General features: G+C 35.7%; 1 protein-coding gene and 1 long non-coding RNA gene across 5 annotated transcripts in view; one reads left to right on the forward strand and one right to left on the reverse strand.

Annotated features, from left to right (window-relative positions):
• The window catches only part of LOC105495579 (TTK protein kinase), a 66,440-nt gene that overhangs the window by 13,702 nt on the left and 25,768 nt on the right, over positions 1–26,970 (reverse strand). For 3 of the 4 annotated variants that reach the window (XM_011765321.2, XM_011765303.2, XM_011765313.3), the window contains 9 exons: positions 25,769–25,861; positions 20,488–20,645; positions 20,213–20,364; positions 19,027–19,151; positions 17,646–17,726; positions 15,856–16,032; positions 15,458–15,542; positions 15,036–15,133; positions 13,268–13,674 (listed from right to left, as the gene is read on the reverse strand). In XM_011765321.2, the coding sequence (XP_011763623.2) occupies positions 13,591–13,674; positions 15,036–15,133; positions 15,458–15,542; positions 15,856–16,032; positions 17,646–17,726; positions 19,027–19,151; positions 20,213–20,364; positions 20,488–20,645; positions 25,769–25,861 (1,053 nt within the window). In that variant the 3' untranslated portion in view covers positions 13,268–13,590. Of the gene's footprint in view, positions 1–13,267; positions 13,675–15,035; positions 15,134–15,457; positions 15,543–15,855; positions 16,033–17,645; positions 17,727–19,026; positions 19,152–20,212; positions 20,365–20,487; positions 20,646–25,768; positions 25,862–26,970 lie in introns of those variants that run through there. The other variant, XM_011765330.2, reaches the window with a different exon arrangement.
• Positions 20,758–26,436, forward strand: LOC105495569 (uncharacterized). Its single transcript, XR_011623599.1, has 3 exons — positions 20,758–20,873; positions 23,772–23,876; positions 26,283–26,436. It is a non-coding gene; the product is annotated as an uncharacterized lncRNA (long non-coding RNA).

The raw sequence follows: 26,970 nt of genomic DNA on the forward strand, positions 1-26,970 counted from the left end.
AAAAGACAAAACTATGGAGAGACAGTAAAAGAATCAGCGGTTGCCACAAATTGGAGAGAGGGTTGAATAGGCAGAGTAGAGGGAATTTTTAGGGCAGTGAAACTACTTTGTGTGATACTATAATGGTTGATACATATCATTATACATTTGTCCAAACCCATAGAACGGACAATACCAAGAACTCTAATGTCAACTATAAACTTTGGGTGATTATGACATGTCAATATGGCTTCATCAATTGCAACAACAAATGTACCACTCTGGCGAGGGATGTTGATAAAGGGAGAGGCTATATATGTACAGGCAGGGAATATATGAGTTATTGCCACAACTTCCTCTCAAATTTTCTTTGAACCCAAACTGCTCTAAAAAAATAAAGTCTTTTCCAAAAGTAGCCAGAGAAAAAAAGATCACCTACGTGGAAATAATAACCAGATGAATAGACGACATCCTAATCGCAATAATGGAAACCAGAAGTCCGTGCAATAATATCCTTAAAGTGCAAAGAGAAAATCACTGTCAGCTTGATATTGAGAACCTGCAGAAAAGAATCTTTCTAAACACAAGGATGAATTTAAACAAAAAGGGGTAATTTACTATCAACAGATTATTGCTAAACAAATTTCTAAAGAGAGTACTTAAAAAGAGAGGAAATGGTCCCAAAAGAATAGACTGAGATACAAGGAGTATATAAAATGGAAATGTTTATGTGAATTAAGTAAATATTGTATGTGCAAAATGATAATAATCTGTGGGATTACAGTAAGATAAAACTAAAACACTAATATCATGCGAGTTGCACTAATACAGTTAAGATACATTAATCAAAGTCTTTGTATTGTTTGGTAGGGAGGCTAAGTTAGCTGTTTAGGTCTTTGTTAGGTTATAAGCATGGTAAGTTTTAAGATTAATCACTAAAAACAAATAGCCTCTGAACCTTCCAAACCAGTAGAGGTGAAAAGATGGAATAGGAAAACAAACAAAAGACTAAACAAACAAAAAACAAAAGGCAAGCAAAGAACAAAGGAAAGAGAAAAGTGGATTAGTAGAAATAAAATATATGAGGGTAGAAACAAATTTATAGCATGACAAATATTATTTATATGTGCTGCAGAGAAAATTGTATTTAAAGAGAAATGTATAATTTTGACAGTTTATTTTAGAAAGGAAAAAAGGCTGAAAATTAATTAGCTAAGCATCCAAATTAAGAGGCTAGGAAAAATAACAAAATAATCCCAAAGGAAGGAAGAAAATAATCCGGAAGGAAGGAAGGGAGGGAGGGAGGGAGGGAAGCAAGGAAGGAGAGGGTGGGGGAGAGAGAGAAGGAAGGAAGGAAGGAAGGAAAGAAGGAAGGAAGGAAGGAAGGAAGGAAGGAAGGAAGGAAGGAAGGAAGGAAGGAGGGAGGGAGGGAGGGAGGGAGGGAGGGAGGGAGGGAGGGAGGGAGGGAGGGGAGGGAGGGAAGGAGGGAGGGAAAGAAGGGAAAGGAAAAGGAAAGAAAAAGAAGGGAAATAACTATATATAGCAGAGAGGTTAAAAAGTTAATCTGAATTTCCATTCCAAGATGGCCGAACAGGAACAGCTCCGGTCTGCAGCTCCCAGTGTGATGGATGCAGAAGATGGGTGATTTCAGCATTTCCAACTGAGGTACCTGGTTCATCTCATTGGGACTGGTTGGACAGTGGGTGTAGCCCATGGAAAATGAGCTGAAGCAGGGTGGGGCACCGCCTCACCCAGGAAGTGCAAAGGGTCGGGGGATTTCCCTTTCCTAGCCAAAGGAAGCCGTGACAGACTGAACTTGGAAAAATGGGACACTCTTGCCCAAACACTGTGCTTTTCCCAAGGTCTTAGCAACTGGCAGACCAGGCGATTCTCTCCTGTGCCTAACTTGCCAGGTCCCATGCCCACAGAGACTTGTTCACCGTTAGCATAGCAGTCTGAGATTGACCAGTGAGGCAGAAGCCTGGCGGGGGGAGAGGCATCCACCATTCCTGAGGCTTGAGTAGGTAAACAAAGTGACTGGGAAGCTCGAAATGGGTGGAGCCCACTGCAGCTCAAATAGGCCTACTGCCTCTTCAGATTTGACCTCTGTGGGCAGGGCATAGCTGAACAAAAGGCAGTAGAAACTTCTGCAGACTTAAACATCCCTGTCTGACAGCTCTGAAGAGAGCAGTGGTTCTCCCAGCATTGCGACTGAGCTCTGAAAACTGATAGACTGCCTCCTCAAGTGGGTCCCTGACCCCAATGTAGCCTAACTGGGAGACACCTTCCAGTAGGGGCTGACAGTCATACAGGCAGGTGCCCCTCTGGGACGAAGCTTCCAGAGGAAGGATCAGGCAGCAATATTTGCTGCTCTGCAGCCTCTGCTGGTGAAACCCAGGCAAAGAGGGTCTGGAGTGGACCTTCAGCAAACTCCAACAGACTTGCAGCTGAGGGACCTGACTGTTAGAAGGAAAACTAACAAACAGAAAGGGATAGCATCAACAAAAAGGACATCCACACCAAAACCCCATCGGTAGGTCACCAACATTAAATACCAAAGGTAGATAAAACCACAAAGATGGGGAGAAATCAGAGCAGAAAAGCTGAAAATTCTAAAAACCAGAGTGCTTCTTCTCCTCCAAAGGACTGCAGCTCCTTGCCAGCAACAGAACAACGTTGGATGGAAAATGACTCTTGACGAGTTGACAGAAGTAGGCTTCAGAAGGTTGGTAATAACACTTCTCCAAGCTAAAGGAGCATGTTTGAACCCATAGCAAGGAAGCTAAAAACCTTGAAAAAAGGTTAGATCAATGGCTAACAAGAATCAACAGTGGAGAGAAGACCTTAAATGACCTGATAGAGCTGAAAACCATGGCATGAGAAATTCGTGACACATGCACAAGCTTCAATAGGCAATTCAATCAAGTGGAAGAAAGGATATCAGTGACTGAAGATCAAATTAATGAAATAAAGCAAGAAGACAAGTTTAGAGAAAAAAGAGTAAAAAGAAACAAACAAAGCCTCCAAGAAATATGGGACTATGAAAAGACCAAATCTACATTTGATTGGTGTACCTGAAAATGATGAGGAGAATGGTACCAAATTAGAAAACACTCTTCAGTATATTATCCAGGAGAACTTCCCCAACCTAGCAAGGCAGGCCAACATTCAAATTCAGGAAATACAGGGAACACCACAAAGATACTCCTCGAGAAGAGCAACCCCAAGACACATAATTGTCAGATTCACCAAGGTTGAAATGAAAGAAAAAACATTAGGGGGAGCCAGAGAGAAAAGTCGGGTTACCCACAAAGGGAAGCCCATCAGACTAACAGCGGATCTCTTGGCAGAAACCTTACAAGCCAGAAGAGAGTGGGGGCCAATATTCAGCATTCTTAAAGAAAATAATTTTCAACCCAGAATTTCATATCCAGCCAAACTAAGCTTCATAAGTGAAGGAGAAATAAAATCCTTTACAGACAAGGAAATGCTGAGAGATTTTGTCACCACCAAGCCTGCCTTACAAGAGCTCCTGAAGGAAGCACTAAACATGGAAAGGAACAACTGGTACCAGCCACGGCCAAAACATGCCAAATTGTAAAGACCATTGATGCTATGAAGAAACTGCATCAATTAATGGGAAAAATAACCAGCTAACATCATAAAGACAGGATCAAATTCACACATAACAATATTAACCTTAAAAGTAAACGGGCTAAATGCCCCAATTAAAAGACACAGACTGGCAAATGGGATAGTCATCAATGTGCTGTATTCAGGAGACCCATCTCACATGCAGAGACACACAGGCTCAAAATAAAGGGATGGAGGAAGATCTACCAAGCAAATGAAAAGCGAAAAAAAGCAGGGGTTGCAATCCTAGTCTCTGATAAAACAGACTTTAAACCAACAAAGATCAGAAGAGACAAAGAAGGCCATTACATAATGGTAAAGGAATCAATTCAACAAGAAGAGCTAACTATCCTAAATATATATGCACCCAATACAGGAGCATCTAGATTCATAAAGCAAGTCCTTAGAGACCTACAAAGAGACTTAGACTCCCACACAATAATAATGGGAGACTTCAACACTCCACTGTCAATATTAGACAGATCAATGACACAGAAGGTTAGCAAGGATATCCAGGACTTGAACTCAGCTCTGCACCAAGTGGACCTAATAGACATTTACAGAACTCTCCACCCCAAATCAACAGAATATACATTCTTCTCAGCACCACATCACACTTATTCTAAAATTGACCTCATAATTGGAAGTAAAGCACTCCACAGCAAATGTAAAAGAATTCATAACAAACTGTCTCTCAGACAACAGTGCAATAAAATTAGAATTCAGGATTAAGAAACTCATTCAAAACCACACAACTACATGGAAACTGAACAACTTGCTCCTGAATGACTACTGGGTACATAATGAAATGAAGGCAGAAATAAAGATGTTCTTTGAAACCAATGAGAACAAAGACACAACGTACCAGAATCTCTGGAACACATTTAAAGCAGTGTGTAGGGGGAAATTTATAGCACTAAATGCCCACAAGAGAAAGCACAAAAGATCTAAAATTGACACCCTAACATCATAATTAAAAGAACCAGAGAAGCAACAGCAAACAAATTCAAAAGCTAACAGAAGGCAAGAAATAACTAAGATCAGAGGAGAACTGAAGAATATAGAGGCACAAAAAACCCTTCAAAAAAATCAATGAATCCAGGAGCTGGTTTTTTGAAAAGATCAACAAAATGGATAGACCACTAGCAAGACTAATAAAGAAGAAAAGAGAGAAGAATCAAATAGATGCAATAAAAAACGATAATGGGGATATCACCACCAATCCCAAAGAAATACAAACTACCATTGGAAAATACTATAAACACCTCTATGCAAATAAACTAGACAATCTAGAAGAAATGGATAAATTCCTGGACACATATACCCCCCCAAGAATAAACCAGGAAGAAGTTGAATATCTGAATAGACCAATAACAGGCTCTGAAATTGAGGCAATAATTAATAGCCTGCCCACCAAAAAAGGTCTAGGATCAGACGGATTCATAGCCGAATTTTACCAGAGGTACAAATAGGAGCTGGTACCATTCCTTCTGAAACCATTCCAATCAACAGAAAAAAAGGAATCCTCCCTAACTCATTTTATGAGGCTAACCTCATCCTGATACCAAAGCCTGGCAGAGACACAACATAAAAACAGAATTTTAGAACAATATCCCTGATGAACATCAATGTGAAAATCCTCAATAAAATACTGTCAATCTAAATCCAGCAACACATCAAAAAGCTTATCCAACATGATCAAGTCGGCTTCATCCCTGGGATGCAAGGCTGATTCACCATATGCAAATCAGTAAACGTAATCCATCACATAAACAGAACCAATGACAGAAACCACATGATTATCACAATAGATGCAGAAAAGGCCTTCAACAAAATTCAACAGCCCTTCATGCTAAAAACTCTCAATAAACTAGGTATCGATGGAACGTATCTCAAAATAATAAGAGCTATTTATGACAAACCCATAGTCAGTATCATACTGAATGGGAAAAAACTGGAAGCATTCCCTTTGAAAACTGGCACAAGACAAGGATGTCCTCTCTCACCACTCCTATTCAACATAGTGTTGGAAGTTCTGGCAAGGGCAATCAGGCAAGAGAAAGAAATCAAGGGTATTCAATTAGGAAATGAGGAAGTCAAATTGTCCCTGTTTGCAGATGACATGATTGTATATTTAGAAAACCCCATCGTCTCAGCCCAAAACCTCCATAAGCTGATAAGCAACTTCAGCAAAGTCTCAGGATACAAAATCAATGTGCAAAAACCACAAGCATTCTTATACACCATTATCAGACAAACAGAGAGCCAAATCATGAGTGAACTCCCATTCACAATTGCTACAAAGAGAATAAAATACCCAGGAATCCAACTTACAAGTGATGTGAAGGACTTCTTCAAGAACTACAAACCACTGCTCAGTGAAATAAAAGAGGACACGAACCAACAGAAGAGCATTCCATGCTCATGGATAGGAAAAATCAATATCATGAAAATCGACATACTGCCGAAGGTAATTTATAGATTCAATACCATCCCCATCAAGCTACCAATGACTTTCTTCACAGAATTGGATAAAACTATTTTAAAGTTCATATGGAACCAAAAAGGAGCCTGCATTGTCAAGACAATCCTAAGCAAAAAGAACAAAGCTGGAGGCATCACGCTACCTGACTTCAAACTACACTACAAGGCTACAGTAGTAACCAAAACAGCATGGTACTGGTACCAAAAGAGAGATATAGACCAATGGAACAGAACAGAGCCCTCAGAAATAATACCACTCATCTACAGCCATCTGATCTTTAACCAACCTGACAAATACAAGAAATGGGAAAGGATTCCCTATTTAATAAATGGTGCTGGGAAAACTGACTAGCCATATGTGGAAAGCTGAAATTGGATCCTTTCCTTACATCTTATACAAATATTAATTCAAGATGGATTAAAGACTTAAATGTTAGACTTAAAATCATAAAAACCCTAGAAGAAAACCTAAGCAATACCATTCAGGATGTAGGCATGGGCAAGGACTTCATGACTAAAACGCCAAAAGCAATGGCAACAAAAGCCAAAATTGACAAATGGGATCTAATTAAACAGAAGAGTTTCTGTATGGCAAAAGAAACTATCATCAGAATAAACGGGCAACCTAGAGAATGGGAGAAAATTTTTGCAATCTACTCATCTGACAAAGGGCTTATATTCTGAACCTACAAAGAACTCAAACAAATTTACAAGAAAAAAACAACCCCATCAAAAAGTGGGCAAAGGATATGAACAGATAATTCTCAAAAGAAGACATTTATGCAGCCAACAGATACATGAAAAAATGCTCATCATCACTGGTCATCAGAGAAATGCAAATCAAAACCACAATGAGATACCATCTCACGTCAGTTAGAATGGCAATCATTAAAAAGTCAGGAAACAACAGATGCTGGAGAGGATGTGGAGAACTAGGAATGCTTGTACACTGTTGGTGCGAGTGTAAATGAGTTCAACCACTGTGGAAGACTGGCGATTCCTCAAGGATCTAGAACTAGAAATACCATTTGACCCAGCAATTCCATTACTGGGTATATACCCAAAAGATTATAAATCATGCTACTATAAAGACACATGCATACATATGTTTATTACAGCACTATTCACAATAGCAAAGACTTGGAACCAACCCAAATGTCCATCAAACATAGACTGGATTAAGAAAATGTGGCACATATGCACCATGGAATACTATGCAGCCATAAAAACGGATGAGCTCATGTCCTTTGCAGGGAGATGGATGAAGCTGGAAACCATCGTTCTCAGCAAACTATCACAAGGATAGAAAACCAAACATCACATGTTCTCACTCATAGGTGGGAACTGAACAATGAGATCACTTGGACACAGGGTGGGGATCATCACACACTGGGGCATGTCAGGGATTGGAGGGCTGGGGGAGGGATAGCATTAGGAGATATACCTAATGTAAATGACGAGTTGATGGGTGCAGCAAACCAACATGGCACATATATACATATATAACAAACCTGCATGTTATGCACATGTACCCTAGAACTTAAAAGTATAATATTAAAAAATAAAAATGAAAAAAAACAAAAACAAAACCCTGACCTGCCAACCATCAGGGAGGTCAGGACTTAAATGTGTGCTGTCAGGGCCCCCCTTGCTTGGTGCCTGCAAATAAACACCCTTCTTTTCCCACTAGAAAAACAAAAGTTAATTTGAGAACATGTTAGCCCACATAACTTAAAAATTTTGACAAAATGGAGAAATTTCTATAAAACAGCAAAAACTCAAAATGAAATTAAAGGCTTGATTTTTGTATAGCTATTAAAGACAATGAATCCATAACAACAGTAAAAATATTTCCAAAAGAAAAAAATTAAGCCTAAATAATTCTACAGGTTTTACCAACCTTGCAAAGAAGACATGATTCTAATTTTACAAAACTCTGCTAAAGAATATTTTTTGTAGAAATATTACCTAAATCATTCTATAAAACTAGTCTGAAAATTAGTATGTAAAAGCAAAATTACAGGCCAGTGTCATTCACAGAGATGCAAAAATTCTCAACAAAGTATTAGCAAAATGAATCCAGTTTAGCAATTGCAAAAAAATACTTACAAATTCTTCTTGTCCATGTAGGCACACTCCTTCACAATATGACTGTCCCTTCTCCCATTAAGAGGTGAAGTCTGTCTGTCCAAGCTTTGAATCTGATATTGACTATCTAACTTGCTTTGGCCAATGAGACATTAGCAAATATAAGGTTAGTAGATGTTTGGAATGTACTTGCACACTATGCTTGCCCTATCTTTATGCTGCAAACCCTTCTGCCACCATAGGAACAACGAGTCAGGGCTAACCTCCTGGAGAGAAGGCTGTGGTAGACATGGAGATTTGTTGCTCCATCTCCCTTCAAACAAGGTCTGGTTGTCCAGCTAAAGGAAACGTGGTCAGCAGTCTTCAGCTGTCAGTTCCTCAGGGTCCACCTCAGCAGCAGAGGTCACAGTCTTGTGAAAGAGGTGTGTGTATAAAGACTGGCCACTTCAGCCTGACAGTGGACATCGCAGATGGGCAATGTTCACTCCAGAGTTCCCTACAAAGTGTGACAAGGCTTCATGAAGCCTGCATCACAGTTCAACTTCTCCCTCTGCAACAATCCCTTTTCTCCTTTTCTTTCACAAGTATTGGTTCCTAATACACACCTTGCACCTTAAATTCCATCCCAGAATCTGTTTCCAGAGAACCCTATCTATACCAAGACCCTGATGATCCCAGTCATCTCAGCTATTCCTGCTGAAGTTCCACTCATGTGAGTAAGGCCATCCTGGATCAGCAGAACCAGGATGAACCAGCTCCAACGTAAAAAGCAACTGACTCAGATAATCCTGAAAAATAACAAATATCTGTTGTTTTAAAAATACTAAGTTTTGAAGTGGTTCTTTACATAGCAAGAGCTAGCTGGTACATCAGCATATTAAAAAGATAATACAAAAGTTGGACTTGAACCTCAGAGAGAACTCCACAAGAGAGCTGACATTAGAAAAATCCATGCCATTCACTACCTTAACAGTTTAAAAGAGGGAAAAATATATTATCATCCCAATAGATTAATTAAACTAAGTGATAAAAATAATAACCTTTTATTACTTAGAAAAAAACCTCTCAGTAAAATAGAAATAGAAAGACACTTTCTTAACATGAATAAAGGTGTATTCCAAAAACCTCAAGCAAGAATCAATTGAAAAGTGAAACACTAAAATCTCCTTTAAAATCAACAACTAGCACTATCACTATTTTCATTCAATATTAAAATAAAGATATTAGTGCACTCAAAAAAAATAAAGAAGAAAAAGGAACATGATTTAGTAATAAAGAAATAGAGCCCCCCATTTCTGATGTGATGACCCTACATGTGATGACTATTTATGTAGAAAACCCTGGAACCTTTAGGTTAATTAGGAAAATAAAAATCTTAGCAAGGTGGCTGGCTATAAGTTCAGTAACAAAAACCAATTACACTCCCTGATGAAGTTAATTGCAAAAATAAAATAAAATTAAAAAACAAATTATGGTGCTATAAAGGAAGAACAAAAAATTAAGAAAGGTAATTTTTAAAAGCTACTATTTACAATAGCAACAGAGCTTTTGTAAGAAAGCCAACAAAAGATGTGAAAGACCTGCATGAAAAAAATTATAAAGTTTATTGAAAGATAAGAGAAGACCTAAATAAACTGAGAAATATATCATGTTCATTGATAGGAAGACTCATATCATAAAATGGCAATTATCTCTAAATAACCTAAATGTACTATGAAACTATAAATACAATCTCAGTATGATTGTTAAAATTTTTTTATTTATTGTTTTTGTATTTGTCTCCTGGAGGCAGGAGCTCACTCTGTCACCCAGGCTGAAGTTCTGTGGCATAATCATAGCTCACTGCAGCTTCAAACTCCTGGGCTCAACTGATCCTCCTGCCTCAGACTCCCAAGTAGGTAGGACTACAGATATGCACCACCACACCCAGTTGATTTATTTTTATTTTTATTTTTTGCAAAGAATGGATCTGATTATGTTGCCCATGCTGGTCTCAAACTCCTGGCCTCAAGGAATCTCCCTGCCTCAGCCTGTCAAACTGTTGGGATTACTAGCATGAGCCACCACCATGCCCGGCCTCAACATGATTCTTTTGTGTATGGAATTTAATGAAGTGATAAAATTGACATGAATGCCTAAGGGGCCAAAAATAGCTGATACTCTCCTAAAAGTATTTTTCAACACATTAACTGATTCTGACTATAGGTAATTGTAATACAAAGAACACTTATAAAGAAATAAAAAAAGGTAATCCAAAAATAAATATGACATGAAACACATGAACACCAGAGAGTAAGGACCTGGCTTTTCAGTGATAGAAAAAAAAAAAAAAAAAAGGATGGTCAATAAACATATGACAAAATGCCCAACCTCATTACTAAACAAAAAATTAAAGACACTGCAAAAATACTATTTTACAACTATGATAGCAAAAACCTTTAAATTCAGACAATATTAAGTATAAAAGATGTTGTAGACCAATGAGTTCTTAATTCTGATAGTGGGAATATAAATTGGCATGAATTTTAGTTTTTCAAATGAGTGAGAAATTATGGAATCCAAATATTAATGAAGACGAGAACCGAGAGAGGTAAGCACAACTAAGCATTTGTCTTTAAAAGAAACATCTGTGAAACTGAGGTACAGGTTTGACAACCTGGTAGAGTATGATAAACAAGACTCAAAATCCAGGAACTTCCTAAGGAAAGACACACCTGACGTTCGCTTTAAGTTGGAACCAGAAGGGCTGACCTCCCTGGACAAGTGTCCTCTAGAAATAAACCAAGTGGATTTGTGTGTGTGTATGTGTGCGCTTAACTTTTCTTTTCTTCTTTTTTTTTTTAAGTGGATTTCAACGTGATTTTGTATCACGTGGGTGGTTCTGAGAACCTCAAGCTTTGAATTTGGAATACTCTAGCCCTAGGTAAGCCTCTCGGATCTGGTATAAGCAAGCAAAAATCTTCTCCGCATTTGGAAATCCATCTTTGGAAGATGCCATTATAGGAAACCTCATATGCTTGCTTTTTTTCCCCCAAGAAACATGACTAGCACAAAGACAAAGATAATATTCCACACACAACATAATCATTTTGTTGTGTGTGGAATTTAATGAACTGATAAAATTGATATGAAAGCTCAAAGGGCAAAAAAATAGCCAATACTTTCCTAAAAATGTTTTTTCAAAACATTAACTGATTCTGACTATAGGTTAGTAATTGTAACAAACAAGACACTTTCATCAAGAACCCACTGAAGCAATAGACAAAATGATGCTTTTCCCCATAATATAATTTCTAACTCTAAACATGACAAATATTAAAAAAAAATGTTACATACACAGTAAACTTCAAAATAATTTTAAAAAGAAAAAAATAAACAGTATTCTCAATGAACACATGTAGACAAATGCCTGACTTCCAGGTTGAATTTTTACCATGCTTTCTCTATGAGTGTGGTTTGCAGAATTCCTGTTTAAGCCTACTTCTTCTCTATTACACTACATTAACTTAAAACCAGGAACCGTGAAAACTAATAACCACAGTTACAAATTTGGGAAAGAAGAGAATGAGAAGAAATGCCACAAGTGGGAGAAAATAATGTGCAAAAGACATCTGATAAAGGACTGTTACTCAAAATACACAAAACTCTTAAACCTTAATAAGAAAATAAACCAATTTAAAAATGGGCAAAAGATATACAGATAGCAAATGAGCATATAAAGAGATGCTCAACATCATGTCATTAGGGAGATGCAAATTAAAATGAGATACCCCTACCAACCCATTAGAATGCCCCATATCCAAAACACAGACATCAAATGCTGGAAAGGATATGGAGCCACAGGAACTCTCAAGCACTGCTAGTGAAAATGCAAAACAGTACAGCCACTTTGGAAGACAGTTTGGAGCTTTCTTACACAACTAAACACTCTTAACATAGAATTTAGCATCAAACTCCTTGGTCCCAAAGGAGTATTTAGCCAAAAGAGCTAAAAAATTAGGTCCAGACAAAAACTTTCACATAGCAACTTTATTCACAATTCCCCAAATTTGGAAGCAATCATGGTATCTTTGAGCAGATAAAGAGAGAAGCTGTGGAACATCCAGACAATAGAATATTAACCAGTGCTAAAAAGATATAAGCTAGCAAGCCATAAAAAGACATGTTACTAAGTGAAAGAAGCCAATCTGAAGAGGCTATAGACTGTATGATTCCACTTATATGACAGTCACATTCTGGAAAAGCAAAACTATAGAGATAGTAAAAAGATCAGTGGTTCCCAGGCATTAGGGGAGAGGGAAGGATGAAGGGACAAAGAACAGAGGATTTTCAAGACAGTGAAACTATTCTGTATGATGTTACAATGGTAGATAAATGTCATTATATATTTGTTAAAACTCAAAGAATATACAATACCAAGAGTGAACCCCAATATAAACTATGGACTTTGGGTGATAATATGTTAAGGTAGGTTTACGGACTGTGATAAATGTACCACTGTGGTGCGGAATGCTGATATGGTGGATGCTGATAGCAAGGGAGGTAATCACATGTGTGGGGGTGGGGTGGGGAGAGGACACCTAGGAACTCTCTATACATTCTGCTCAATTTTGCTGTGAACTTAAAACTGCTATAAAAAATGAAGTCTCTTAAATTCTTTTTTTTAAAAATTGAGAAAAGGATGCTATGTGAGGATACTTTAAGCTATTAGATTCAGTCAAGAGACTCTGGGGCCACATTAATAATTATCCATTACCTAGCAAGTCATACAGTGAGGGCATGCCCTATACAGCTTACAACACAGAATCCAGCATGATATTCTAAATACCAAAAACAGCAGATGTTATGAAGAATGTCTGAAAGAGCCAAGTTCATTCCTAAAATTATAGACTGTTGTTATCAGTGCCAGAAATAATTAGGAAGTCTATTTTGGAATTCAAACACTTCAGGATTTGCTTTTCGAAGTTCATTTACTAAGGTCTAGTCTCACATCTTCCCTAATCTACTTTTTACTAATTAAGAATTTTGCTGCCATGCCAACAATACATTTTCTTAAAGAAAACAATCTTACAACTTTGAAATGTTAGTGTCATTTTATGCCACAAAACTTTATTTACAAAGGTTTTTAGAATATACTTGCTATCCACCCACTATTCCAAGAGTGAAATGATGTCAAATAGATTACACAAGAGCATAAAACAGAGAAAACAAGTCTACAATATATACAGTGCCATAAGTGGTTGCTATTTTTACAGTTTTCTTTTAAAGATAATCTACTGAATTTTTTTTGCTGATAACACTTAAGAGTGATGTTGTCTTCAAATGTAGATTTTCACAAGGAGTCAAGAGTATTACAGTCCAATATATTTTATAGGTGGTATGTGACAATTTATGAGTAACCGCAAATCATTTTTTTTCCCTTTTTTTTCCAAAAGTCTTGGATGATGAAGAATTATGACTTTCACCACCACTATAGTGTTCATATAAAGTCTGAAATTAAAAACACAAATCTGTTTGGTAATTTTTTAATTCAATGTACTGTCACATTAGATGTATTTTGATGTATTCTAAATATAATACATTTATTTCTCTCTTGCTCTTACAGTTGGGAAATTATTTTATAAGCTAATAGAGATAATAAAGAATTTTAAACACCAAGCTTGGTCTTAAGCATTACCTATCACGAGATGTAACTCAATCTTTCTATGAGAGAAATATAACAGAGCTACTAATAAACATACATACGAGACTTCAAGGCCTTATCTCTTTACTTTTTCTTAAATAAAGCTAGTCTTAGGTAAATTCCTATACAAAATGTATTTATAAGGAAACTTTATACAGATGATATTTTAACTAATAAATAGAAGACATTACAAATTATTGTATAAATATAATAATCAGATATATATTAAAATCCATGTATTTAAAAATTACTTCAGACTCAGCTAACATTTAACTTATGAAGATGGCAGACATCTTTGCCCTCAAGGAACATACAACCTCAGTGATAAAAGTAACTAATCTACCTCAATTATAGCTATAAGAGGCTTTGAACAAGATATTAGTATAAATTTAAAACATGGAGATACAAAATACAGAGCAATTACAAAACATATTCGGTCCACTTTTAATTACTAAATCCATTGATTTAGCCATTAGCATTTGAGAAAATTTAAGAGAACAGTTACCTCATATCATATAAATGCAAATATAGTGAATGTATAGTAAATTCCTTCAGAAATGTACTCAAGTTCTTGGCAACTTAGATGGACTTTATACGTATCTAAAGAGCTACGAGTATTGATAGTTTAAGTTCCCGTAATTTTATGATAATCGTGTAACTGAAATACATAATTAGTAACTGCTTGTTGGCTAAACCAGTTGGTCAATAAGCATTCATGGGGTTCTAGTAATAACTAGGTGCTTGAAAAATCATGGTATAGATATAAATGGACATTGGAGGCTAAACAGCTTGAGACTTGTGCTTTCAGAATTGTGTTGACTGCTGTATACAGCTTCAAAAAAGCCATTAGATGTAATGTCTCTAAGGAAAAAACTGGCTAAAAGGAATGAATTCAAAAGCTGTGTTAATAATGGTGCTGAGTTAAAAGACACATTATATTCCTGAATGCACCTTATGTGATGATCTACTTTGAACTGTACTGTATGCAGAAGAATACAAATCAAGTAAATCTGTATTTGTCAAAAGGCACATGTTAAGTATCTAAATGTAGAAACATGTTTCATAACTGATCTGATGATTGGACCAACTTTCCTTCAGAATGTTTCCTTAAGTGTCGAATTCACTACATAAAACAGTTAAAATTAATGTAAAGAACAGACATACTTACTTTAGCAGCTTTCAAAATGGAGTTAGGAGAATTCAGACCAACAAGTTGGCCCAGAACATATTTCATTTCTTCAGTGGTTCCCTTGGCCATTTGGTTACCTATAAAATAAATCAATAATACACTAATACCAATAAGAAAAATATAAGTCCATTATAAATACACATTTTGTTTAACAGCACAAGTGATATTCTTGTAATTTATCACTGATTTTAACCCCTTACCTGGAATAAGTAAAAATAAATACCATAAGTAAAGAAAAAAAAGTTTATTTACTTTACTATTTATAATAATGAAACTTCCTTAAGGAAAAAGGCAGGCTGACAAAGGGTAGCCAATTTAGATTCTGTCTTTGTTATATCAATAGGTAAAAGACTGTTTATATTACCAATCTAGTAACAGACAAATTTTTAAAGAAGTAGTACCTGGATAAGTTTGAATTTGAACGTATGGATGAGCCAGGAGCTCAGGAATGGATATCCTCTGTTTTGGGTCCCTTTTTAAACAACACTATTAAAACAAAGATATTTTAAAGAGAAACAAAGCAGGTTTTCATATATGACATTGATAAAGTATATTTCCAGATTACATTACATTATAAAAGTTGCTTTTTAGATATCCCACTCAAGTAATGATAGGATTATTTCTCCCAAGGCACTTTTGCAAAATCCCCAAGTATTTACAAGCTTTAAAACATCTTCAAAGTAAAAAACTAATTCAGTTAGCAATTCTTTTGAATAGAACAGTTATATCTAAGCCAGTTACACAATTCCAATTATTTCAGCATTTAAGTAAATAATTAGTTACATGATATTAATATTACCTTTAACACATCCTGAAGATCTTTCTCTGGAATATCAGGAAATTCAATTTCATGATTAGGATCAATTATGGCATGCAACTTAGAAATCTGATTAATTATATGCTGAAATGGTGTTTTCCCATAAGTCATATAGTACAAAATACATCCTAAGGACCAAACATCACTTTTGGGGCTTATCTAAGAAACAAACACACACAAAAAAGTTGCTGTTATTTTCATGTAAAATGTAAAAACATATATATTATATATATTTAAAATCATGATTAAATCTCAATGAATGTGTACTACATTATGGTAACATGACAAAACATCTTTTTCTAGTTTTCATTTCAGTTGGTTATTCCATCAGAAGATATGAGCTTTACTTTAAATCTTTCTATAACCTCGTAAGTAAAATATTCCAATTAAGACAAAATATTAAATTCTTTCCAACTTGTGAAAATATAAACTACAAAATGTAACTATAAGTTTTAAGTTTACTTGTTTTCTCCAGAATTATTGGATTATAAATTTTTATATAAGTTCAAAGTATGTATACAGTTTTAAAGGTTGTTTAAATTATGCAACCCTTCAGATAAGACCATTGGAAATAATAAATAAATAATACAACTTTAAACCCAAACGCATATATTATAGAACTATGCTGAGCTTGTGTGTCCAAAATCCCCAAGTATTTACAAGCTTTAAAACATCTTCAAAGTAAAAAACTAATTCAGTTATCTATTCTTTTGAATAGATCAGTTATATCTAAGCCAGTTACACAATTCCAATCATTTCAGCTATTTCAAGTAAATAATTAGTTATATGAAATTAATATTACCTTTAACATATCTTGAAGATGTGTTACTAACTGGTAATGCTATGTGTCTGTTTCCTCACCTCTGGTACAGACATTATAAAAGTACATTGTCACGGGCATTAAATGAAAAACCATAAATATGGTTAATCATAGAGAAAAGGTTCTGGTTATCGTAAGTACTGAAGTTGTAAAGAAAATGAAAATAGAATTGATAAATGAAGTCAGGAACTGCTTGTTTAAGATGAACAAAACCACAGACAGTCTAATAAAAACACAAGAAATTTAAGTTTTAGAAGAAGAGTGGAGGCTAAACAAATATAAAAAGAATTTTATGAAAACATTTGGCAAAATTTTATGCCAGTTATTTGAAAAACACTTAAAAAGCCAGATTTTCTAAGGAGGAAAATATAATTTAGTAAAACAAAACAAAACAAAAAAACACATTTATCAAGCAATGATTCTGAGCTGGATAAATGTACTAAGTACTTTATATATTCTTTCCCATTTAATCCTCAATTTATTTTATAATAGGCACTGCCTATAGGCACAATTGAGAGAGGCAGATCTATGGCTTGAATGAATGCGGGTCCCTGGGACAATTTGTGCTTGCACCCACTTGGTTACACTGATGTACAGAAAGGTTAGCCTGGGAGCCCAGGGCATCACAGTAGGCAAAAGGAGTCCCTGACAAAGGGCACCCAAGAGGCTAACACAAACTCATCGAGGTAGTGAGATAAAGTCAGTGGAAAAGTAGCCAGTGGCAGGCCAGAAAACAACTACATTCTCCAGCTGTACTTGGAAATGTAGAATTCACAAACGAATAAGTGGTGAAAAATAATAAGAGTTGCAAACAAAAAAAACCAGCAATGTCTCTGTAATGGCCTAAAAAGTTTTAGAACTTAAAGAAATTGTTATCTGGTAAGTTTACTCAGAAAACAGCGCATTCCCTACTGTTACCAGATAATTGCGATGTAAATAATCTTTTCAGTACCTTTGACTTAGACTTCCCATTCTCTCTGGAGGAAGACATATCTTTGATTGCTTCTGGTGGCATATAATTAACTGTGCCAACCTATACGCCAAGTCAGAGAAAACACAAATCAATGAAAATATTTCATTCTACTTTAGATTCTTAAAAATACAAATGCCAGATCCTTGGAAACTTGGGTAATTATAGATTTCAACGATATCCTTGCAAACTTCAAATAACTGCTGACAATGTTAAGATATATATATCAAAATTCTTCCCAATTGCAGCAAAATGAGTTGGGTTCCTAATCAGCAAAGTGACTCCTTTCAGAATGCTGTGCTTTTTCTGTGATTATAGTGGGCAACTAGTAAAGTCTGCCCTAAAAACTGTCCAGGCTAAAATTCTATTAATGGCCATAAACTTTGAGGCCATTGAGGGACTTACCACTCGTTTCTGTGTTGTAACATATTCAACTTTAAAAATATATATTTTTTAAATAAGCCAACCAATACATAAACAAAAAGACCATCTAGCTTTGTCCCACAGTAGTCCTCTGAGTTTCTACAGCATGATATGCCAACCTTACAACAGCCTCATTTTCTTCTAAAATAAATGGTTTGCTTTAAACACAGAATATATCTACTTTAGGGCCTTGACATGGAAGATGCTGTCAAGCTGATTTACAACTCATTGTTCTGCCATACTTTTGATATAAAGAGACATGACTCTCAAATAGGGCAAGTTGTCCATCTATTCCTCCTAACAAAGTCTATTTTACTCCTGGGATTAAGGTGAACTCACATCAAAAATCTGTAAACACAAAACATATCATCTTGGCTCCAAGCAAGAATATCTTTTAGATATACTTTGGTGCCATTGCTTTAGTTTTTATAGAACAACTTCATTAAGTTTGCTGTTACAATATCTATTATAAAAATGTTGCTTATAATACTTATGGCATTTACAATATGAAGGCCCATTTAAGAATTTTTTTTCCAATTTCAGTAATAGGAAAAGGTCTGCTTCTCTAGAAGAATAAAAATAATCTTACCTCACAGACAATGAAAACATATAACTGCAACTATCTCTTTGCTACAAGGAAACTCTGAGCCAAATTTTCAGGTCAATTTTTGATCATGACCAAGTGATTTCCAAGGAAGGTATTACTGTTTCTCTACTTCAGCTGTAGTAAAACCATTCAAAATTGCTGGGGATATTACCATTTGATCTTGATTTTCTAAATTATAATGATTATGGTTTATATTTTTAAACCCATTCTTATTAAAAGACTTCAAATCCTTTAGAGATGATTAAAAATATAATACTCATTTGCAATATAATACTTCACAGGTGAAAAAAGAATTGAACTCTACTGTGAGATAACCAACATTAAAAGTCTTACCTGAGAATCTTTAACAATACTTGTTGTATCTGGTTGCATTTGGTTTGCGATCCCAAAATCGATTAGCTTTAGCATTCCATCAACTATCAGAAAGTTAGCTGGTTTAAGATCACTGTGAACAATGCCTTTAAAATAAAATTCCACTATAATATTAAACAATGCAAAACATCCTAAGGACCAAAAAATTCAGTCTACAGGTCAAGCTGTATTTATTCCTTCAATTAGTGAATCCAATTCGATATTTATTTTTTTATATATTCTGCAAACACTTACATAGCACTTGATATGTGCCAGGCACTGTTCTAAGCTCGTTGTTTATACAGTACTGAATCATTTAATCTTCACAACAATGCTGAAGTATTATCATCATCCCCATTGTAAGGCAAGGAAGCTAAGGCAATGAGAGTTTAAGTAACTCGTACAAGGTCACACGGCCTAAGTGACAGTGCCATGAGTTGAAGCCAGACAGTCTGGCTTCAGAAATCTATCCTCTTAACCACTGTGATTCACTGCCCACTAGAGAGCATCATAAATTATACTGTCAGACAGTAAGACCCTAATGCTCCTGACATCTCCACCCCATAGCCCTGATCTTGATCACTGGTGAATTATCTTTTAACTTATAGAAGGAGGGATATAAGGAGGAGATAAATTACAATTAACTAGGATAACAGTATTAAGAACAAAAAAAATATATAGGATAAGGTAAAGGCAGAGAAAAACCCTAAAAAGAACCAAGGACAAGTAAAAACCAACCCAGAAGGTAGGTCTAACAGTAAAAAACAAACCAAAAAAAAAAAAACTCTCACATAGGGCATACAATACAAAATGATTAGGAGAATGAGTAAAGTAAACATCTCATATTTTTTAGGATGCCTGAACCCCAAAGTCTTAGACCTGCTATAATCCAAGTATTTGGAGATAAAGATGACAGACTACGTTAATACTGAGAAAAATACATTTTGTATTACAGATGTGGGAACTTGAGTTCGTGTCCTATATCCTTTGGGTTAACAGTGTTTTAAGAAATGGTTTTGCTCCTTTATCTTTAAATAAACTTCTAATTATTTAGTTCATCTAGTTAAAGATACCAACAACCAATGCCTTAAAATTATAGGTATATTTCTCTAAGATGACACTATTAACAAATATTTTAACCTTACAAATATAAAAAACCATTAAATACCATGTTGATGGATTGTGTGAACTGCCTCTAACATATTTTTCCAGTAACTCTTGCGTTCCCATGGATCAATGGATTTTTTCTTCTTAAGCCAACTATTAAGATCAATATTTCCACACTCCATTACCATGTAGATGTACTGGTCCGTGATTTCACTGCAATTAAACAAATAAAAACAACAAAACAATAAATGGCTAGGTTATATCAAAGTTTACTAAATATTTACCTGAAGAACTATAGCAAAAAGTTTTCTTTTTAAATTTAAAAAGGATTCTTACTAATCATAAAGTCGGATGATTTTATCACTGTGTTGTTGTAGTGTATTCAAATAAGCTATTTCGTTCCGGTAACTATCAAGAGTTTGATTATCTGCTTCTTCTAAGTTCACAAATTTTATAGCATATATCTGTTTCTTTTCATTCAACACCTGAAATACCTACACAGTAGAACAAAGAGAAGTTTAGAATGTACTATTTATACACTGTCACACAATGATTCTAAATGTATTAGAATTTTAGGTTGAGAAAATTCTAAAGGAAATACTGATATGAACAATGAAAAGTTTCGGACCTATTTTGAGTGTAGAAGGAGAGAAATAATTCTGATAGCAGAGTTACAATCCATTCCCAACGACCTATGATGATGGACATTCAATAATTTAAAGGTATAAATCTAAAGTTTCTATATCAACATGTAAGAAAAGTTTAAATTTCATATATATAACAATCTGTTGGATGCCCTAACCAGGGAAACAGCATAAAGAAAAAGACATCCCAAAATGTTAAGGACAAGCCTGGTGTAGTCGTGTGCTCCTTTAATCCCAACTACTCAGAAAGCTGAGGTGGGACAATTGCTTGAGGCCAGGAGTTTGAGTCCAGCCTCAGCAAGATAGTGAGACACTGTCTCAAGGAAAAAAAAAAAAGTTAAGGATGACTAAAGGCTATGATATAGAGTCAATTCAATTCACAGACGTTGTTTTCTCCATAGTGCCGTGACTTAGCAATTTCATTCATGTGATAGAAAATATTAAAAAATATATACTAATCATAAGCTATCAGTATATCCAGCTGTGAATAGTAGAGTAGGTCTGAATTTCAAAGTAAAGCTGGCAGGAACAAGATGTTCTTGTATGTTGTCAGGATCTCTGAGATCAAAGTCCAATTGCTCTGGCTATAAAAGATGGTCAATTCCTAAGTAACATTTATAGGACAGGTAACATTTTTAAAAATAGAAAACAATGCAAATGTAGCTAACTTTCTGCAAACACGCAACAAGGATGGTGCTTTTAAAACTCAATTCAAATACAAAATGCCTGTGTATACAAGAAAAATTATATTCATTTACCCCTTTTGACATATTTAAGTAAAAAATCATTTAACCTTGACTGCCCAGCAGATACCGGGAAGGAATAAGAAAAGAGCCCAAGTGTTTATGAGGTTGATGTGCTAAAACTGCACTAACAAGGAGAATTTATTAGGCCCCTCAGGTATAGCTTGCGTTGAAGTTTTAAGTACGAGACTCGAATGAAGTATTACTGGTTTTAGTTGGATACACAGCAAATTAGAGGGGGATGGGGCATAAGAGGGATAAGAAAATAACAATACAACAGATAGGGATTTAAAAATAGCAGCATAAAGCCATTTTGTAAAAGGTAAATAACCTCATTAACCCATGACCCTGAATGTGATGGCTAATGCCTTATTTGTATGTTCTGGTAGTATATTTGTACAATGAAATAGCTTTGTATCATAAAAATAAAATTTAAAGATTAGAAAATATAGGATATGAAACTTAGGAAAGACTAGAAGGAAATAACTGTATTTGAGCTCCAGCTCCATCTTTATCAGCAACCTAACTTTGGGCAAGTTCCTTAGCCTCTCAAAACTCAAATGCTGTTAGTAGTACCTACAGCACAGGATTGGAAGGATGACTCAGATGACTGATGTCTGCAGTGCGTACAGGATACTAAGGCTATTTATGTAATAAGATCTTAAAATTAAGTAAACAAATGAAAACTTTTAGGCCGGGCGCGGTGGCTCAAGCCTGTAATCCCAGCACTTTGGGAGGCCGAGACAGGCGGATCACGAGGTCAGGAGATCGAGACCATCCTGGCTAACACGGTGAAACCCCGTCTCTACTAAAAATACAAAAAACTAGCCGGGCGAGGTGGCGGGCGCCTGTAGTCCCAGCTACTCAGGAGGCTGAGGCAGGAGAATGGCGTAAACCTGGGAGGTGGAGCTTGCAGTGAGCTGAGATCCAGCCACTGCACTCCAACCTGGGCGACAGAGCGAGACTCCGTCTCAAAAAAAAAAAAAAAAAAAAAAAAAAACTTTTAAATCAACTTTTTGTATGAATGAGTTTATTATTGCCCCCACTGTCTCTGTTCCGGCAAAACTCTTGCAATCTGGTTTAGGTAAGCCTTATTTCAATTTCATAGAGATCATGTCAGAATTATGATTTGTTAGTTTTATGGGAAGTTACCAGTGTCTTGACCATTCTCATTACCCCATGACTGTTCTAGATACTCTCAATAGCCTCCTTAAAAGTTGGTCACTGCCTAAACTCTGAAACAGGCAAAGCATAAATGGTATTAGTTTCATAAAGCATGTTACTTTCTTTGAGGCATTTGATTTTTTTCAACTCAATCATAATTAACTTAAATGATAATTTAGTTGAATTCAGAAAATATGGGCCAGCCATCGCTTTATCACTTGGCCCTTGACTTAAGCTTACACCTTCATTATACTCCAAGGAAAAAAATGTTAAAATGCCATTAAAATGCCACTCTACATTCTCTGAAAACATACCACTAAATAAATACCTCTATTAAGTGTCATTACCTTGATACTACTAAAATATAGCCAAATAACAAATAATAAATATCAACCGAGTAATTTTTATGAAAGCAACTAAATTAGGTAATTCAAATAGACTGATAAAAGGAAATGTATAATGAAACATTATATGAAACATAATATCTTCAATATTTATTGAAGAGTTGATACACATGGGAATGCACATACCTTATTTATTTATTTATTTTTTTGAGACGGAATCTTGCTCTGTCACCCAGGCTGGAGTACAGTGGCACGATCTCGGCTCACTGCAAGCTCTGCCTCCCGGGTTCACGCCATTATCCTGCCGCAGTCTCCCGAGTGGCTGGGACTACAGGCGCCCGCCACTACACCCGGCTAATTTTTTTGTATTTTTAGTAGAGACGGGGTTTCACCCTCTTAGCCAGGATGGTCTCGATCTCCTGACCTCGTGATCCGCCCACCTCAGCCTCCCAAAGTCCTGGGATTACAAGTGTGAGCCACCGCACCCAGCCGTCCTTATTTTTAATAAGTTAATAAGACAGCCTTATGCAAGTCCAATTATTGTTAGTGAGATTAGGAAATTACAGTAAAACTTAAAATGAGTCCAACAGTTTTTGTTTAATGTGTTTTGTTTAATTTGTTTAATGTGTTTTGTTTAATGTGTTTAACAACTTATAATAGCAAAAGAGCTTAGGACGGAGAGCTTACTCATTCAACTAATAAATTCAATCCCTATCTGTTCTAAGTACTGTTCTGGATACTGGAGCTAGTGTCACTGAGCAAATCAGAAAAACATCACTATCTTCATGGAGCTCACATTGAAGTGCAGGGGGACACAAACAACAAATCAAGTAAGTAAATTACAGAATGTGTTAGAAGGTAAGATACACAGAAAAACAAACCAGGCGGGGAATAGAGAACATTGGTGATTAAAGGTAGGAGTTGCAGTTTTAGAGTGTGGGCAAGGAAGGCCTAACTCAGAAGACACATGATGATATCTAGAAGAAAACAGGATGTTATGTTAAAATAGGCCAGGAAGAACTGAAATAAGCTAACACAGAAAGACAAATACCTCATGTTCTCACTTATATGTGAAATCTAAAACAATTAATCTCATAGAGAAGAGCTCATACTACTTTTGACAATAGTGGTTACCAAAGGCTGGAGGTTGAGGGAAATGGGGAGATGTTGGTGAAGGAATACAAAGGCTCAAATAGGAGATACAAGTTTGGCTTTTTTTTAGATGATTAGCATAGCATGCTGAAAATAATAATTGGATACTATACATTTCAATATTGCAGAGTCAACTGCTAATGTTCTCATCACACAAAAAAATTGAGGTAATAGATGTTAATTAGCTTAATCATTTCACATTGTATTAAAAAAGCTAATACCACCCTGTACCCCATAAAAATATACAACTATAATTTGTCAATATACAATTTTAAAAAATAGACCAGGAGGGCAAGGACTGAGTCAATGAAATCCTTTAGGAGGCTACTAAAGTAATTTAGGTGAAAATACAAAAGTTGCCTTGACCAAAACAATAATGCTGGAGATGATGAGAAACAGATTCTGGAGATACTCTGAAGTAGAACCAACAAGATTTGCTGATTGGCTAGATGTGTGTGTGAGAGTAAGAGGCACCAATTTTTTGGTCAATCAATTGGAAGAATGAAGCTGCCATTTACTGAAATGGGAAAAGCTATGGAGCAAGAGTTGTGTTTGGACATATTGTTTTAAATGCCTGGTAGACACTAAGAAGCGATGTCGAATAGTCAAGTTGAATACACAAGTCTGCAATTCAAAGGAGAGGTACGAGCTGGAAATACAAGTTGGAGAATTGTCGGCATATACATGATATTTGAAACCACAAGACTGAAAGAGAACACCAACAGAATGAGTTTAAGAAAAAGATGAAAGAGGGTTGAGGACTAAGCCCTAGAGCACTGCTTCACTGAGATCAGGAACATGAGGAAAATAGGTATGGCCAGTTTGAGAAGAGAAAAACACAAACCAAGTGTGGAAAAAAGCTTGATTGAGAAAAAAAAATCAGTTGTCCCAAATGCTAAGTAATCCAAAATCTAAGCTAAGAATCAGATTTGGCAAAAAAAATGGAGGTCATTAGTGGTCTTGATTACAGTTATTTTGGTGAGTGATGAAGGCAAAAATCTAACGGAAGTAGATTTAATTGAATGATAATTAAAGATGGTAAATTTAGATAATGCTTAAGATGCCTTCAATCTAGAGATGTAAAATGATATAAATTTAGAACTCACGTAAGTTTAGAAAATAATCTAATTCCAGAAATTCACTTGTTACTGAATTGTTTCTGAAATGAATAACTGAAAACGAAACAAAATCCATCAGCAAAAATCCTTGCTGAATGATTCTAAACATATTAGCAATTTACATCACATTCTGACTCATAAATTTCTGATTCTTTTGTGATAATACATAGTGGTCATTCACTACCCCATGTCAATGTTTTTGTTATTAAAGAAGAAGTTTAGAAGCATAGGACATTGGAAGGAAAGGCAGGAGACGGGGAATAAGAAATCTAAAGAAGATATGTCACATGTGAGGCAGTGGGAAGAGAAGGGCAGGTGTTAAGATGGCTTTTTGGCTCAAGGGCAACATGGCCCCTAGAAGTTAAGGAAAAGCAGCCCTCACAGGTAAAAAGACAAAAAAAAGAAAGTTTAAAATATTTTTATTTATTTCTTAAATATTTTAAGATACTTACCTTGCTTGAACCTCCACTTCCTATCTGCTTTAATATGGAATAAATTCTTCCTTTAACCGAAATGCATTCATTTGCTGAAGAGGATGCTAAAACCTAAATAAGTAAAATATATAAATAAAAGTTCAATCAATATGCCTAAGAAACTAGCTTACATTTGGTACAGTCAACTGCTCCCCATTTTGAAATTATCTTAAATCTTAATTAGAAATGTTACAATATTTTTAAAAGGACTTGCTCTACTTAAATAAAAAAAACCTTAAAAAATAACGTAGACAAACTTCTAAGATCTCCCCCTTTAACTGGTTTTGACTTAAAAAGAAATTTCGAGGAGGAAAAAAACACTTAATATGCAATCCGCAAACTTATAAGCTTAAAAAAATATATAAAAACTAAAATATAAAATTATATTTTTCATATTTCTTTTCTTTTTCCTTATACCTCTTTACTTACATATGTACATATACACACACATAATTATATCTGTATTTTTTTTTTTTTTTTTTTTTTGAGACAGGGTCTCATTCTGTCTCCCAGACTGGACTGCAGTGGCATGATCTCGGCTCACCGCATCCTCTGCCTCCCAGGCTCAAGCGATTCTCCTGCCTCAGCCTCCCGAGTAGCTGGGATTACAAGCATGCCACTACCATCCGGCTATATCTGTATTCTTCTTTCTCATTCAGCGTTATATTATAAAGGAAGCAATGTGCTAAGGTGCTAAGGCTCCAGAGTCAATGAGACAAATGCAAATTTCAGCAATGTCCCTGACATGGTTTGGATCTGTCAAATTTCATGTCAAATTATAATTCCCAATGTTGGAGGTGGGGCCTGGTGAGAGGTGACTGAATCATGGGGGTAGATTTCCCCCTCAGTGCTTCTCTGAGAGTTCTCAAGAGATCTGGTGGTTTAAAAGTATGTGGCACCTCCCCACAACTCACTCTCTTCCTCCTGTTCCAGCCATGTGATATTTGCTCCCTTTCACCTTCTGCCATGATTGAAAGTTTCCTGAGGCCTCCCCAGAAGCCAAGCAGATTGCCAGCATCATGCCTACTGTACAGCCTGTGGAACCATTAGCCAACTCAACCTCTTTTCTTTATAAATTACTCTCAGATATTTCCTTATAGCAGTGTGAGAACTCATTAATACAGCCCCACACTTTGTGCTGAGTGATGTTCAAAAGTTACTTAATTTTTCGGAACCTCAGC

The sequence above is a fragment of the Macaca nemestrina genome, chromosome 5 (assembly GCF_043159975.1).
Source record: "Macaca nemestrina isolate mMacNem1 chromosome 5, mMacNem.hap1, whole genome shotgun sequence".
In the NCBI taxonomy this organism is placed as follows: Eukaryota; Metazoa; Chordata; class Mammalia; order Primates; family Cercopithecidae; genus Macaca; species Macaca nemestrina.